Below are 15,388 nucleotides of genomic sequence, written 5' to 3'. Positions count from 1 at the left end.
ATTATTGTAGCCAGTGTGGACTTCTAGAAGGGCAAACACAGTGAGCTGCAAACGGAGAGGTGATAAAGCCTGTTCTTTTCTGGCTGGGTTGATTAGGAAAAGATTCTTGGAACTGTGTTTTAAAATATGGGAGGAATGTTAAAGAGGTGATAGTGAGAAACAAAAGAGGTCTCTTTCAAGAGGGAAACCTCCCTTGCAGTTGAAACCATGGAAAGTAAGTAGACCTGGAAGAGAAAGTGCTCATCTCTGGAGTCCATGGGTTTTCCATCTGTCCAGTAAGGGCGAAGAGGTGCAGTCTGTGCTATAGGCAGGGAAATGGAGATGACCCCTGGAAGGTCCTCCGAGGGTCCTATGACATTTGGAGAATCTGTCTTTTAGGTGAGGAAACTGAGACATGGAACGTGGGACCTCTTTAAGCCCAAATAGTTTTAAAAATAAATTTTAACTAATTAAACTACAAGCTAAAAAAAATAAGAGACATCTCTCTTTTCCCAAGTCTTTACTCTTTGTCTACACCTGTCCCCACCTCATGGGGCACCTCCCTGGCCCTTGCAACACCCCAGGCTGGGCATCAGGCCAACCGTTCTTAGATGAAATCCAGGCTGCCAGATTACCCCGCCCACCACTGTTCCCGCAGCCGGGCCCCCACCCTCCCCTCTCCTGGGAGATACAAAGGGCTTCTGTGACTCAAGCTAGAGTTCACAATCCTCCTCTTTCTTTCTAGCAACACAGTGAGGCCATGGGGTGCATCTCATGGCAGTAACCCTCGCCTGACTCGCTGTCACGAACAGCACGGAGGTTTCCACTCCTCAGCCCCTGGGGCCACTCCTCCAGACCTACACCCTTAGTTTACTCCAGTTAGACCCTGTTGTAGAAATTCCAGGGGTCCCAGTTTGGCTCCTGAAGTCAGGGCAGGGGTGGTCAGGAGAGGAACTGATTTATAGAGTACTCACCATGCACTGGGGGGCGGGGGGGGGGGCAGGATGACATGAGTTGTTTTGCATATGGATTCTTTGCAGATCCCAATGGTGATCTTGAAGGAAGTGTTTTTAACCTAGTTTTACACATCAAGTGACAGAGGCTCAGAGAACTTGGGTAACTTGTTCAAGGTCATGTGACTGTTAAATATCTATAGCAAGATTTGAGTCTAGAACTGGCTGATGTCAAAGCCTTTGGTTTTTCTGTTATAATTTGTTGCTTAGGGTTTGACTAAATTTACCCTGCCTTTACCAGAGAGATGTGAAATGTTGTCTCCCATTCTCAAGCATTCTATCTACTTCTATCAAAATACCCCTTCACTTTGGACATAAACATGGTCTGGTTTTGGGGGTAGGGATCCTGGGGCAATATGGGGGCCAGCAGAGAACAGAGTTCTAGTTCTGCCTCAGTACTAACTGAGCATCTTAAGCATGTCTTTGCCAATCGCTAGGCTTCAGTTCCTCTACCTGTAAAACAAAGGCCATAGCATAGTGGTTAAGCACACAGATGCAGAACAGATAGCCTGGTTCAAATCCCACCTCTGCCACTCACCAGCCATTTCACCTTGGACAAGTTGCTGATCTATCTCTCCTTCAGTTTCTTATCTCTAAAACAGGTCATAATAGCATCTACTTCATGGGATTGTGGTGAGTGTGAAAGGAGTTAACATATATAAAGCTCTTAGGAGAGTATCTAGCATAAGGACATTGCTACTATTATTCCTAGATGTAAAAATTTCTACAATTCTATTAATTTCAAGTAAATATATGGAAAACAAAATAGACTTTAAAGCTGAGTGCCACCACCTTGAATTTTTTTATTTTTCGCCTTTGTGTGAGTGTGGTTGTGAGTTAACAGGCAGAGATGTGAGTAAATCATAGTGATAATTAAATGTCGAGTTATCTCCCCCATCCTGTGTGTGAGACATATAGAACTTCCTGATATGACAAAAAGAACAAGTATTTACAAGTTTTGTATATTGTATGTTTATACACCAGCCAACTTTGAACCCATTCACTAGGAGTCCAACATTGTAGAAATTATACAGCAGTACAGTGGTGGGCAATTTTGAGCCCTGATATCTGGAGAGAGAATCATTTAGGCATATCAGGGACAACAAGGGTGACCACGAATATTGCAAGAAGAACATAACTAAACACAACAACCGCCTCCCAAAACTTTAGGCTTAGAAGATGAAACAAGGAGGTGTGTGTATGTGTGTGATGGAAGGTTGGGAAAGGCGAAGGTGGGTAATGGGTTTATTCATCTCTCTGCAGTGCTCACTAGAGCAGACCCTCAGCAGCACTGCTCTAAGTAAAAAGGGCAGAAAGTAGGGAGGAGGGGTTACTGAGCTGTGAAAATCCAGGGGACCCTAGGCTGTCCAATAAAATGTAACATGGGTTGATTTGTGACTCCCAATATTCAAGTAGCTGGATGTCAAAAGGAAACATGTAAAATTAATTATTTTATTTAATCAAATATGCCTAAAACAGTATTTTAACATACAATCAATGGAAAAAATTATCAATGAAATATGTTATACTCTTTTGTTCATATTAGGTCTTTGAAAGCCAGTATAGTGGGGGTGAGCTTAAAAGTAGGTTTAGAGTTGCATTATGACATTGTTTTGAGTTAAAAAAAAACTATTGTTTGAGTTAAAAAAACTATAATCATAACCTGCATGTCTTCTGCCATATGAACAGCTGTAACACTACTCTTGCCCACCCCTGTATGTTACAGTAAGAGCACATCTGGCCTAATTTCCAGTGCTTAATAGCTATGCATGGCCTGTGGCTCCCATATTAGATGGTGAAGACCCAAACCCTTGGGAGCTAAATCAGCCAGAACATGTCTTGTTTCTTGGATGTCTGGAGTGGAAGGAGGGTAAGAAGAAAATCATTTTTCTTAAAGACTCAGGCAGGGGTGATGGAGTCCCCTTGAAGCCTGGGCTTCCTCCACTCACTACATGTTTGCATCACTGTACTCTTCACTTTCACAGAGATTACAGTCTCCCTCTGGACCCTTCCTGGGGACCTGTGACTCCCAAGCATGTTTACTTGCCTCCCAGTGAATGGGCCTGTCCCTGCTGCCAGCAGCGCGGCTCTGTGACTCTCTCTTTGCTGCCCCATTTGCTGTTAACTTTTTCCATGTGATGACAATGTTCTCCATGGGGAAAATAAATGGAGTTGAGAATGAAGCCAAATTCTGGTTCTGGCAGTGAAAGTAAATTGTATGTTGAATGTTCTCAGCAAATTCTTTGTGCTAAGATGGCAGTTTTACAGGAAAAAGCGCATGTTAGAAGGGTGTTCACAGATGTCGGGGTGGAAGAATGTGGTTGTTGTGCGCTCAGGATGCCACGTTTCTGCCCCACGTAAGAGTCGCATGGCAGGGAAGTCGTCTCTTACATTCTGCAGTGGACACCGTGCATGGCTGCCCCGAGTACACCTTCCCTTCTGCCATAGCAGTTCCTCGATTTTCCCTTCAGGACCAACCCCACCTCACTGCAGCACCAGCTTGGCCATTAGTCTTTCTCTCCTGAGCCCTGAGTTTTGGGGGAGTGATGTAAGAATGGGGAACAATCGGAGACATTTCAATGTGAGGAGAGCGCCCTGTCTGCTTCTTGCCTGCCTCCCATCATGTGGTCCAGCTGTCCAGCTTTTCCTTCTAGTCTCTGAGCAGTTCCACACCTTCCAATAGATTCCACATGTCCACTTGTCCCATGGTGGCAAGGCTGGGAGGGAGCGGCCTCACTATCTGCAGAGCTTTTTCTCATCTCTTCTCTTGCTGCTGCTGCTTTAATTCTCACCCAAGGATATGGTTTATTTAAAATTTTCTATTGACTTGAGAGAGAGGGAGGGAGGGAAAGGGAGAGAAACTTTGATGTGAGAGAGAAACATCAATCAGTTGCCTCCCATATGTGCCCCAACTGGAGATTGAACCCATAACCTAGGTATGTGCCTTGACTGGAGTTGAACCTGCAACCTTTTGGTGTACAGGACAACACTCCAACCAACTGAGCAACCCGGCCAGGGCTCTCGCTTATTTCTTATGCTATCCCTGGGAAGTATGATAGATCCCCATGTTCTGAAGTAATGTGGCCCGTCCATGGCTCAGAGGTAGCCGAGAATGCCCTTTATCCATACTCTGTGGTGCCACTGCCTTCTGTTTCTAGGAGAGAAGAAGTCAGAGAGATGGTTGATGCTGGGCTATATTTCTTTAGTCTCATCCTTTATGATTTTTTTTAAGAATTGGAAGAGATTTTAGAGCCCCAGAGAGGGGCAATGAGGTGCCATGGAAGTTTGGGCTTCCAGTCCAACATTCTGTGTTCCTTCGCTACTCAAGGTGTGGTCCCTGGATCAGCAGCATCAGCGCCATCTGGGAGCCTTAGAAATGCAGAATCTCAGGTCCACCTGGTCCTACAGAATCAGAATCTGCATTTTATCAGGTCGATCCCAGGTGACTCTATGCATGTGAAAGTTTCAGAAGCATTTGTGTACCTTGTGTGATATTGGTCATCTGTGTTCCCAAAGGAGACAGTAAGTCAATAAATCAAGGTCCACTTTCTAGTCCTGTTGAGAAGTTCTCCCTTTTTGAGAGCTTCCATTTGAGGCACTTTTGAGGATGATCCCTGCAAATTGTGAAATTCAAGTTCTTTATGTCTTTTTATTAGAAACCACCTGTGTGTTAGACCAGAGGACTTCTTAGCTAACTAATTACAGAGACACATAACTGTTGCTAATGGGAAAAATAAACATGATCCAACCAGTGAGCATCTATTTATTCTCAGATTTTATTTTCTACAATATTAAGAGGTGGATTTGTTCCCTATGAAGCAGTGGCTATTTGTGTGTCCTGATGTGATCCATTTGCCCCTCACTCATGGACAGCTTCGCTTCTGCTCCTAGGAGTTCACAGTCCAGTTGGAGACATAATATCCTCAGGTCCTAGTTTTATGGGAGAGCAAACAAACCACTGGTAAGTGTAGGTGTCTCCTGATCTCAGGACTTGGCTTAGAAAAAAGGGTCAGGGGAAGTTAAGGGCTTTAGATCACAATGGGAGCTCTCTGCAAAGCAAGTAGGCAGCGCTGAGGATGTCTGTCCACATCCTGAGGTTAAGGCAACACCCAGGGTCATGAGTCAGGACCAGACAGTCACAATGGTATCTAAAAGGCCAGTCCAGAGGGACAGAGCAGAAGGCAGCCAACTTACTCAGGGCCTGTAATTTACAACATTTGATATTCATTTTTTAAAATATTTTTTATTTTTCAGTTATAGTCGACATACAATATTATATTAGTTTCAGGTGTACAACAAAGTGATTAGACATTTATATAACTTATGAATTGATCGTCCCTATAAATGTAACAGCCATTTGATATTCTTAGAAACCCCATGTGAGGTAGATATTATGACTGACTTCTTACAGAAAAGATGAGGCTCATGGAGGTGGGGAAATTCACCAAAGATCACATGGCTAGTAGAGCCAGTGCCCAGAGGTGCCTCCCTCCCTTCTGCCTGTCGGGCTTGGTTACAGCGATGGTGGGCTGCGGCTGCAGGAATGGCCCCAGCTGCAGGACAGGAGGTGTGCAAAGGCTTGGAACAGAGCAGGACTGATGACGGATCAAGGTGAAAAGTTGGCTCTAATGGAATCCAGACCCTCAGGTTTCAGTTCTGGAGCCTGTCCTTGGTACTGTGCTGTGTGGAGAGTATTGTCATCTGTACCACTTCTGGGACACTGGGCTCAGATCAGAGAGAGGTCTCACATTTGGGCTGATGAAAGGCTGGAGAGGAGGGTGATTTGGGGGCTTCAGAAGTGAGGCGAGGCTCTCTCAGAGTGAAACTGCTTCCTGGTAAGGTGGTCCAGCCTGGTGACTAAGACCCTGTGCTCCTAGAGATGAGGAATTAAGACCCTGTCTGTTGGTTTTCTCCCCGGAGTGGACCTGGCCAGTGAGTGAGCACTGATTGCAGAGCCAGACTGTTGCTGTCCTCTCGTCTCAAGGACAGAACCTTTGGGTGACCCCGACAGCACAGTCCCAGGCCATGTCTGACTTGCTCCAACTACTCCCAAGGCACACAGAGTCCCCTCCCAGCTGCCATTTCTGGGCCTTCACCTCCTCTGCGCAGCCCTGAACGTTTCTGCAGAACTTCCTGTTTGCCTGTGGCTGCACAGACATGGCCAGTCCCACCCGGGGTCATTTGGTGAGGTCCAGGGCAAGAAGTGGGAGTCAGCTCTGTTCTCCTCACAGCTCATCTGGGTTCTCTCCACCCACACTTGGGTGCTCTGGGACCACTCCCATTGGACCCCGAGGCCAGTGTAGCAGAGGCCCTGTATCCAAGTCAGCTCACAAGGTCAAGGTGACCCAGAAGGGCTGGTGGCCAAGATCCTTAAAATTTTTATTTTTTGAAGTGATGACTTCAGGACATAGCATTCCAGAGAAAACTGGAAGGAGAAACAAAGTTCTCTTGGTTGGGGAGATGGAGAAAAAGCACACAGAAGGCAGGGTCTTTTAGCGCCACCATGGTGAAAGGACCCCTGTGCTACCTATGTGGGTGCGCCTCCCCGGTGGGTGCTGGGCCTGCAGGAGCTGTCAGCAGAGAGACAGAATGAATGTTCCTGGAGGGCAGGGACTAAGTCAACATCAGCGTTGGAAAATTTCCAGCATGTGAGCCTGGAAAATGTTCTTACTGCAAAACAGAGTTTTTTGGGTGGCTGCCATTCCTTCTCCAACCGGTGTATGATGGCAGAGACTGAAGTCACCAGGCCAGGGTCTGGCTGTCCTGCCTAGCCATGTTCATCACATGCCCATCCTAGTCACTAATTAGATCGTTCTATATAGAACAGTTTGTCTGGGGAAAATCTTGTCCCACAAATGACATGAAAATGGCATGAGTGCTCAGGAGCCCTGAGAACTCCATTTGGGGCCTCTCTACTGCTGAAGAGACTTTGAAGACATTTTGCCTACATAGTTATATTTGCCTACAGAGTTATAAAACCACCCTTGGTTTTTCAAAGTTATTCTCCGACATGCTGTGTTCCCTGATGCCTTGGGAGGCTGGCCCTTGTGTTTGGTATCTCATGGGATCCCTTATCTGCTGGCTTCCAGTTCAGTGTGGCCAATGGGAACACCAAGAGGAGATTGGAGGGCTGGAGGAGAGAACTGCCTGCATGTTTCTGTTTTGCTTCTGAGACTCTGGTTGCAGCTATGATTCTCCCCAGTACTGTCTTTACCAAGAGGTCCACAGCTTTGACTCTACTGGGGCTCCATGTAGTTCTTTTATCAGCCAAGTCTCTTCACTTGAGCCCTCTGCAGAATCTGCTTTCTGAGGGGATACTGACCAACTTCCTGAGCAGAACAATTTCTTGAGGGAAATAAATTTCACACTCAGCATTATTGCTCTCCTCATTTGTTCATTTGTTCCTGACTCTTTTCCCTATGGGAGAAGTTGTCTTTGTACATACTGGCAATTTGAAACATGGCAGAGACAAGGCAAAGCAGTGGGCACAGTGCAAAAAAGCATTTGAAGACTCCTGGCAGGCAGTCACAGCAGGGAGGGAAGGAATGCAGGAAATCAGAAAGCAAGCATAAGACACACAGAGATGTGCTGCTCAGATTGTGGGGCATGCAGTCCAGCGAGCAGCCTCCAGCTGACACTAACTTCAGCACAGCAAAGCTTTGACCAAGGTCATCCCTTATCGAAGCAGCCCGGCTGGGCTATTTCCTCCACACAATCCTCCCTACCCCCTTTCCTTCTTCTTGAGTATTGGTCTCTAATAAACATCTTGCACCCAAACTCCATCTTAGTCTAGGATAAGTTTAGAATATTTATAGCCGGAGCAGCAAACGCTTGACATTAACAGATTTTGTGGGTTGCAAGGAACTCAGGCTTTCTTTACATGGAAACAAAGGAACTCCCAGAAGGCACAAGAGAACGCAAGATGACCATTTCTGATTAGGGAGTGTAAGATTGTGCAGTCCCGCTATGGTCAGACATGTGGAGGATTTGAGTATTATCTGAGTTTGGTTAGAAAAACAGGAACATGCATAAGTAGGAGGTAAAACAGGCATAATCATGGAGGCTAAGGGTTACGGAGTATTTTTCCTCCTTTTTAAGCTGAAAATAAGTTCAATTCAGTGCCTGATGCTAAGGGGAGATTTGAACCTGAACCTGAAAGAGGGAACAATATGTGCATTCTCTGGAGTTGGGAGACAGGACAAAGAACCTGAAAAATCTTTACTCCAACAAGTGAAATGACCGGATCCTTTTGCTGCACTACTAGAATCTGACCCACAGGGACATTAATCTCCCAACATTCAGTACCGACATGCCTCTCCAGTGCTTCATTGAAAATACAATTTGGTCACTTGGTTCCATGTCACAATGCCCACGGTTGGAAATGGAAACTTCATGTCTAACCTATCCTCCCTCCTCTCATTCCTTCCTACTTGTTTCCTTTCCTGGTCACAAGCAACAAAGTGGGTGGCTGGGTTTAAATAAGTCTCACTCAATTCCAGCCTGTGCCACCCTGGTAGTGCCTCTGAGGCAACAAGAAGAACTCAAGAAAAATATTACCCCTGTGAGTGGGTGAGTGCTGAGAGGAGGTGTCAAGATTCCTGGCTGAACCATACTAAGGTCAAAGTAAAGTGAGGAATATAGCTAAGGACAGTTTTCCCCTGCTGATGATCAAATATAGGCCCATCCAGATTGAAGCAATTCCTACTTTCAGACACTCTTGGACTAAGGTTAATTTATGACAGTCACAACATCTGGCTTAAATTGAACCTCCCAGGCAATATCGCTACCTCCAATCTTGTCCATCTCAAGCCCAACATAGCTACTCTTACCACATCCATAATAGGATCAAATCCCACTAACAGCCTTCTAAACCTGCCCAGATGAATTAAAAGCACCTCTGTTCTCTACCTCTGGAAGATGCCTTTAGCTTAACATGTGGTTTGATGTTCCTCTATATGTTATAAGCCCCTTAACAAAACCAGCTACAAAACAAGCCTGTAGACTCATCATAAAGGTATTTCTCTCCCATTTATCTCCTCTCTCTATGTTGGGGGGAGAGACAGCGTTTTGAGGCCAAGACACAAATATGGTGATGGGGCACACAGGGAGGGGGGAGTCAGGACAAATTTGATATTTTCCAAGTCACGTTTAATGGTTTCATACCAGCCAATTTTTCCAAGTCTGCCTAACTCAGAAACCCCTTTTCAACCAAAGATCAAAATACCTTTTTCAACTAAAGATTAAATAAACATACTTTTCGGTTTTCAAAATTTTATTGAGAAGTTGGGGAGAAACAGCCAATATTATACGTTCCTCATTTTGATCACAACTGGTATTTTACCCATAGGATAGGTTCTTTGGCTTTGATCTAACTTCAGGTCTTGGGCAGTCCCCCTTCTGTTGTCCTCTTGTTGCTGCCTGGTGTTGTTTGTAGTCCACCAGGGCAGAGCCCACTAGTGGGGTCACACGTGGGAGCGGTAATTGCGATTGGCTGTGGGGGAAGGACATGTTTGCAATAGGGACACCAGTTAGAACATACCCATTCATACTCTTCCTGCCTAAATATGAATTTAAATGGAAATGAAATTCTTAGGCTGAGATTTCAGCGTCTTAGGAGAGCTAACTTCAAGAGGGAGGGCCTTGGGGCAACAAGTTTCCCCGTGTCTGACTGTTCCACTCCTCCCTCACTCACCATCATCACCTCGTTTTCTGTTCTTAAGGCTGCCCTTCCGGTATTTCCTTTTGCTGCCACCTCTCTTGACGCCCTTGTGAGGAGATCTGTTCTTGCTCCTTCTCATGCCATGACTCTTTAATTTGCGGCTGGTCGACATTGTAATTTCTGCAAAAATGAGGAGCTTTGCAGGGCCAGGAGTCTGAGAGTCTGGGTATTTAAGGACTTAGCCATTGTGATTGTAGAGGGGTGTGGCTTAGCAGGTGGGTGGGGCTCATTGTGCTGTCACTGGCTTTTGTCCCACTTTGGTCATATATGAGAAATAAGGTGGCCCCTCTAATGCAGCTCAAGGCTACCCTCAATTTTGAGGTACTTTTTATGTTAAATGAAGTTTTCTAGACAGGTGTTATTGAACAACTCAATTCCAGTCCTATGCTGGGCTTCTGGGGACTGCAAGAGCCATTAATATAGGTATCTCCCGCCTGTAGAAAATGTAATGGTTCTTGAGTGCCTGTGCATGCATGCCTGTTTAAATTGCTCTATAGTATTTGGAGGTAATAAATGTGTTTCTATATGGACTTGACTCTAAGAAATCCAATTTATTTGATCAAAACATAAACATTCCTTCTCTCATTTAAATCAGGATTTCTCAGCCTCAGCTCTGCTGGCAGTATGAGCTTGAGTAACTTTGTGGAACTGTCCTGTGCATTGTAGGATGTTTGGAAACATCCCTGGACTGTACCCACTAGATGCCAGTAGAGTCCCCACAGCTGTGACAACCAAAAATGTTTCCAAATGTTACTTTGGGGGTGGAGTAAAGTCACCCCTGGCTGAGAACCACTGGTTTAACCAATGGTGATAAGAAAATAGCAGTGGATAAAATTAGACTGTGTTCATGGGACTTTGAGCCTGGTTGGGGAGAAAGCCATTAATCTGACATCTACACAAATCAGTGAATAATTACTTCCCAACATAGTGCAGGATGAGGTTGGAAAGCGAGGCAGAGAACAGGCCATGCTTGTACATTGGGAAGCCATGGAAAAATATCTAAGAGGATAACATGATGAGAACAGAGGCTGCTGAGTGGGGTATGAATTAAAGGGGATGTGAAGTGAATAAACAGAGAGGCTATTGCCAATAGTAGAGATTCAGCAGAGAGAAATAACTGATAATGGCTTAGGCCTGGCCAGGGAGATCGGATGAAGAGAGAGACACAGGAGAAAAGGACTTGGTGATGGATTGGATTTGGTTGTCAAGAGCAGAGGGTGTCAAAGGTGTGGCTTTTGTTTATGTCTAATGCAGCTATCTGGATGCTGGTGCCACTCACTGAGATAAAGGCAGGCACAGGGGCAGTGGTTATCATGCATTTTAGTCTTAAGACATTTTGAGTTTGAAGTACCTTTGAGATTTCCAAATAATAATATTGAGTGATTGATGGGTATATGAGTCTAGAGCTCCGAGTAGAAGCCTAGGCCAAAGATATCCATCATTCCCAACTTCCCTGATAAGGGACTAGTCATCCAATCATTTCTTCTTCCTTTTTAAATGTCTTATATTGAGTCCTTTTGAAAAAAATTTAATGGAACTATTTCTGTCTCTCCTTCTCTCTTCCTTGCCATCATTCTTACTCAAGAACCAAGCACTTGGCCTGCAGGAGGTTCTTAGCAGAAGCTGTTCAAATAAAAGAATATAGTTCAAGCCCCACTCCCTGAATTTTTTATGTCTACAGATAAGGTGACAAATCATGTTTTGAAACTCAGTTTCTTTCAAGTGACACTTTTTCTGTTTCCAGGCAGGTCTCTCTGGAGACCTTCTGTTGGAGACTTTTTTCACTCAAAGAGAGAAGGGCTGTATGAAACAGACTGCCACCTTGTCTCTTTGTACCCTGAGAACCTTTCTGTCCACTCCAGCTTAGTTGTTTCTCCTACAAGCAAGTTTCATGAAAGTAGGAATTTAAAAATTGTGTTTCCTGCTGTATATTCACAGGCATTGAACAGTCCTGCCACAGAGTAAGAGCCTGATAAGGGCCTGTGGAATATTTGTTGAATAAATTAAAAATCCTGTGTTTCTAACTATTCTATTCCTCCTCATTTTGCCTACCTCTCCAAGGAAGACTTTCCTGACTTTTCAAATCTTTACTGTCTTTTGAAATTGGTTCAAAATCCATAGTCCTACGACACCATCCTTAAAGTTCGGACAACCAATGTCAATGGCGTAAAACCCTGTTTTGTGCCCACATTGCCATGTCAAGTTAATGAGTCTTATCTCAACAGGAGGCAGCGTGTCTTGGTTCTGGTCCTGACAGTGCCACAAAAACCACTTCTCTGGACTTCAGCTCAATTATTTTGTAAATAGGTGGGTTGGGATAAGTGATCTTTGAGATCATATGACTACTGTGGCAGGCTTCTTTTAGTTAGGATCTGTCTTTTTATTTCTACTGCATTTCTCAGAGGTTCATTCTAGCTTTTTTTTTTTTAATTTGGTTAATCCTCACCTGAGGATATTTTTTCCATTTATTCTTAGAGTGGAAGGGAGGGAGAGGGAGAGAAAGAGAGTGAAAGAGGGAAAGAGAGAGAGAGGAACATCTATGTGAGAGAGACACATTGATTGTTTGCCTCCCATACATGCTCTGACAAGGGCTGGGGCTGCGGAATAAACCTGCAACCCAGCTCTTGACTGGGAATCAAACCTGTGACCCTTCGGTACACAGGCTGATGCTCTACCACAGAGCTGCAAGGCCAGGGCAATTCCAGCCATTTTGGTGTTATGAGGAAGATAGTACAACACAGAGTGACACTGTATATCAAGTGGGAACATTTCTAGAAGCAGAGAGGGAAAAAAGACATTGTCTCCATAACAGAATTTCTGGTGCTCTATGTTGGCCTCTCACTCCTGACTGTGCTGACTCTGTTGGTCTCTAGTTTGAGCGGCATTTCCTGGATTGCCTGGGGGACTGGGTAACACCACTTACCTCCAGTTCTTTCAATCCTTCAAAGACCTACTCTGCCAAGGAGAAGCTGAGATCACAGGGAAGAAGGCAGCCAGACTTGAGAACTGATGAAGACACAAACAAAAAAGCCCCTTTACATAGGGTTAAGGAAGTGGTTCTGGTTTCAGACACCACGCTGAGAAACTCCAGCAGCAGAAGGTCCAATAATTGGAAGGGCAGCTGGGGATGGGGCTGTGAGGTGTGTGGGTTGCCTTCTGCATCAGACTTCCCTCAGTGAAATGGAGCAGGGTTGGGTATTGGGCACCTCTGCTTGTCTCTGTTTCTCTTTCCACTTTCCCAGAGGCTCTTTACACTAGCTTCATTTTTTTAAATTCTTTTTCCTTTTTGCTGTTCTGGTATTGTTTACATCCTCATGTTCCAAACCACTGATTGATTCTCTGCTTCATCTACTCTGCTGTTGATTCCCTGTAAATTATTTTTCATTTCAGAGAGTATAGCCTTCATTTATGACTGGTTCTTTTATATGGTTTCCATGTTCTTTTTTCATGCTATTGAAGTTGTCTGCAAGTTCATCTACTGTTCTCCTAAGTTCATTTGAGCATCCTTATACCCAATGTTTTGAGCTCTGCGTCTAGTATATTGCTTATTTTCATTTTATTTAGTTTTTTTCCTGGAGTTTTGTTCTGTTCTTTCATTTGGGACATGTTTCTTTGTCTTCTCATTTTGGCAGCCTCCCTATGTTTGCTTCTATGTATTAGGTAGAGCTGCTATGTCTTCTGGGCTTAGTAGAGTGGCTTAGTGAAATAAGCCTCCCTGTTCACCTGAGCTGGGCACTCCAGGTATGCCCCACTGTGTAGGCTGTATACACCCTCCTGTTATAGAGTGTTGATTGCTTTTGGCATGGCAATGGGAAGGATTTACCCCCAGGCCGATTGGCTACAAGGAATGGCTGTGACCACTGCGCAGGATCAGCTGTGCAGAGGCCTACCCCGCAGGACTTAACTTCAGCAGAGATCTAGTGCCCACTGAGTCTGCCCCTTGAGTGTGTCACTTGTGAAGATGGTTGAATGGTGCTCCAGTGTGGTCTGGAGCTGTTCACTGGGTGAGCTTGCTCTGGGGCTTCCTGAGAGGTGCAGGCCAAGGTCAACCACCACCTGTGTTCTGTTTGGGGCTAATCAGCATGAGCTATACAAAGCGCTGCTACTAGTGCTGGACTTGGAGGTGTCCAAGGGAGCCAAAGCTGTGAACCAACGCCAGCTGCCACTAGTGTTATGCCTGGCAGGGCTACTTAGTGAGAGGTATAGGGCATGCTGAGGCCAGATGCTGCTTGTTGGAGAGATTTTAGGAAAGTTTGAAGCATAAGCCAAGACAGGCCATTCCCATGGAAAAGCCCCTGAAACAGCTTGGGTGGGCCTGCAAGTTGGGTGGGACAGGGCCTTAGGGAATCACCAGGGCAGGGCAAACAGTGATAGGTTGATGGAGACTCAGGTATGGCACCTGCCTGCCAGCTCTGTGGGGAGTAGGGCCCAGAAAAGGAGCAATGGCCTCTGCCAGCACTTATATCAGGGAGAAAATTGCCTGATGACAGACAATTCAGCTTCTCCCTTATGTTCCTGGTGCCTTTCAAGCTGCTGCCTCAGCATAGGAGCTCTGAGTGAGTGGGTCTGAGTAAATCTGTGCATGGGCCCTTGAAGAGGAATGCCTGGGACTCCAGCAGCCCTCCATCTCACTCAGTCACAGTCCATCCTAGTTTTTACAGCCAGAAGTCATGGAGACTTCTCTTCCTGGCTTTGAAGCCCTGGACTGGGGTCCTGGTGTGGGGCTGGGACCCTCCCCCCCTCAGGGGAGACCTCAGCAGCTGAGATACCTCTCCTGATTTTCATGTGCTACATGTGGGTATGGAACCAGTTCATTCCATGTCTCTGTCCCTCCTACCAGTCTCAAAGTGTCTTCTTCTTTATATCCTTAGTGTAGGCCTTCAGTTCAGCTGGATTTCAGGTGGTTCTGAATGATGGTTGTTCTGTAGTTTAGTTGTAATTTTGATGTAGTGGTGGGAGGATGTGAGTACTGAGTTTACCTACACTGCCATCTTGATTGGAAGCCCATTTTCCTTTTTGGATGAAGAAACTGAGGCACAGAATGACTACATGAGCTACTTCAAATAATCAAGCACAGGAGTAGCAGATACACCCAAGAAAATGTTTTTCTCCATACTTAGGCTTTCTGGTGGGCCTTAGTTTTAGTTTCTTTGTTGAAAGGAAATAGATATTTTTCTAAGAGCTACTGGGACATGGAGAGAGAATGGAATCTCTGGTCTCTCTAGAAGAGGAGCTATCAGCTTCTTCTCTCTTGGGCTGAGATTTATCTTGCCTGGAGACAGGTGGGATGACAAAATGGCACTGCAGGGAAGGGCTTGGAGACCAGTGTTCCCACTAGCTCCTTTCTTAGATTAGGAAGAGGCAGACTTAGGACATCATTGTTTTGGATTGCTAGTTAGGTCTCATCTCCAGTTCAAACTCACTCCATTAATTTAGCTGGGGAGTCCAATGGATGTCTTCTTCTCATGGCTGAATCTTCCCAGCAGGCCAGAAATTGGAGCTCATTAAGAGTGAACATGGAAAAGTTGCTGACAGTCCTTACACATGTTCATGACTCAATGTGAATCCCTCTCTGAAACATAAGTCTCTCCAGATGTTGACCTCAGCTGGGTAATGGGGACTTTTTACCCTGTTCATATGCACACCCTGTCTTCTTCTTCTTTTTCAAAAATATGTT

General features: G+C 45.2%; 1 protein-coding gene and 1 long non-coding RNA gene across 2 annotated transcripts in view; one reads left to right on the top strand and one right to left on the bottom strand.

Moving 5' to 3' along the window:
- Window positions 1-15,388, top strand: part of LOC107524747 (uncharacterized) — a 138,886-nt gene that overhangs the window by 81,142 nt on the left and 42,356 nt on the right. The window lies entirely within an intron of this gene.
- Window positions 9,455-9,823, bottom strand: TNP1 (transition protein 1). Its single transcript, XM_016196773.2, has 2 exons — window positions 9,685-9,823; window positions 9,455-9,483 (listed from the first exon to the last, which is right to left on the bottom strand). Exons 1-2 carry the CDS (start codon window positions 9,821-9,823, stop codon window positions 9,455-9,457), a joined length of 168 nt encoding a protein of 55 aa, XP_016052259.1.

Source organism: Miniopterus natalensis, chromosome 8 (assembly GCF_054644295.1).
Source record: "Miniopterus natalensis isolate mMinNat1 chromosome 8, mMinNat1.hap1, whole genome shotgun sequence".
NCBI lineage: Eukaryota > Metazoa > Chordata > Mammalia > Chiroptera > Miniopteridae > Miniopterus > Miniopterus natalensis.
This window is presented reverse-complemented; position numbering and strand designations above follow the sequence as displayed.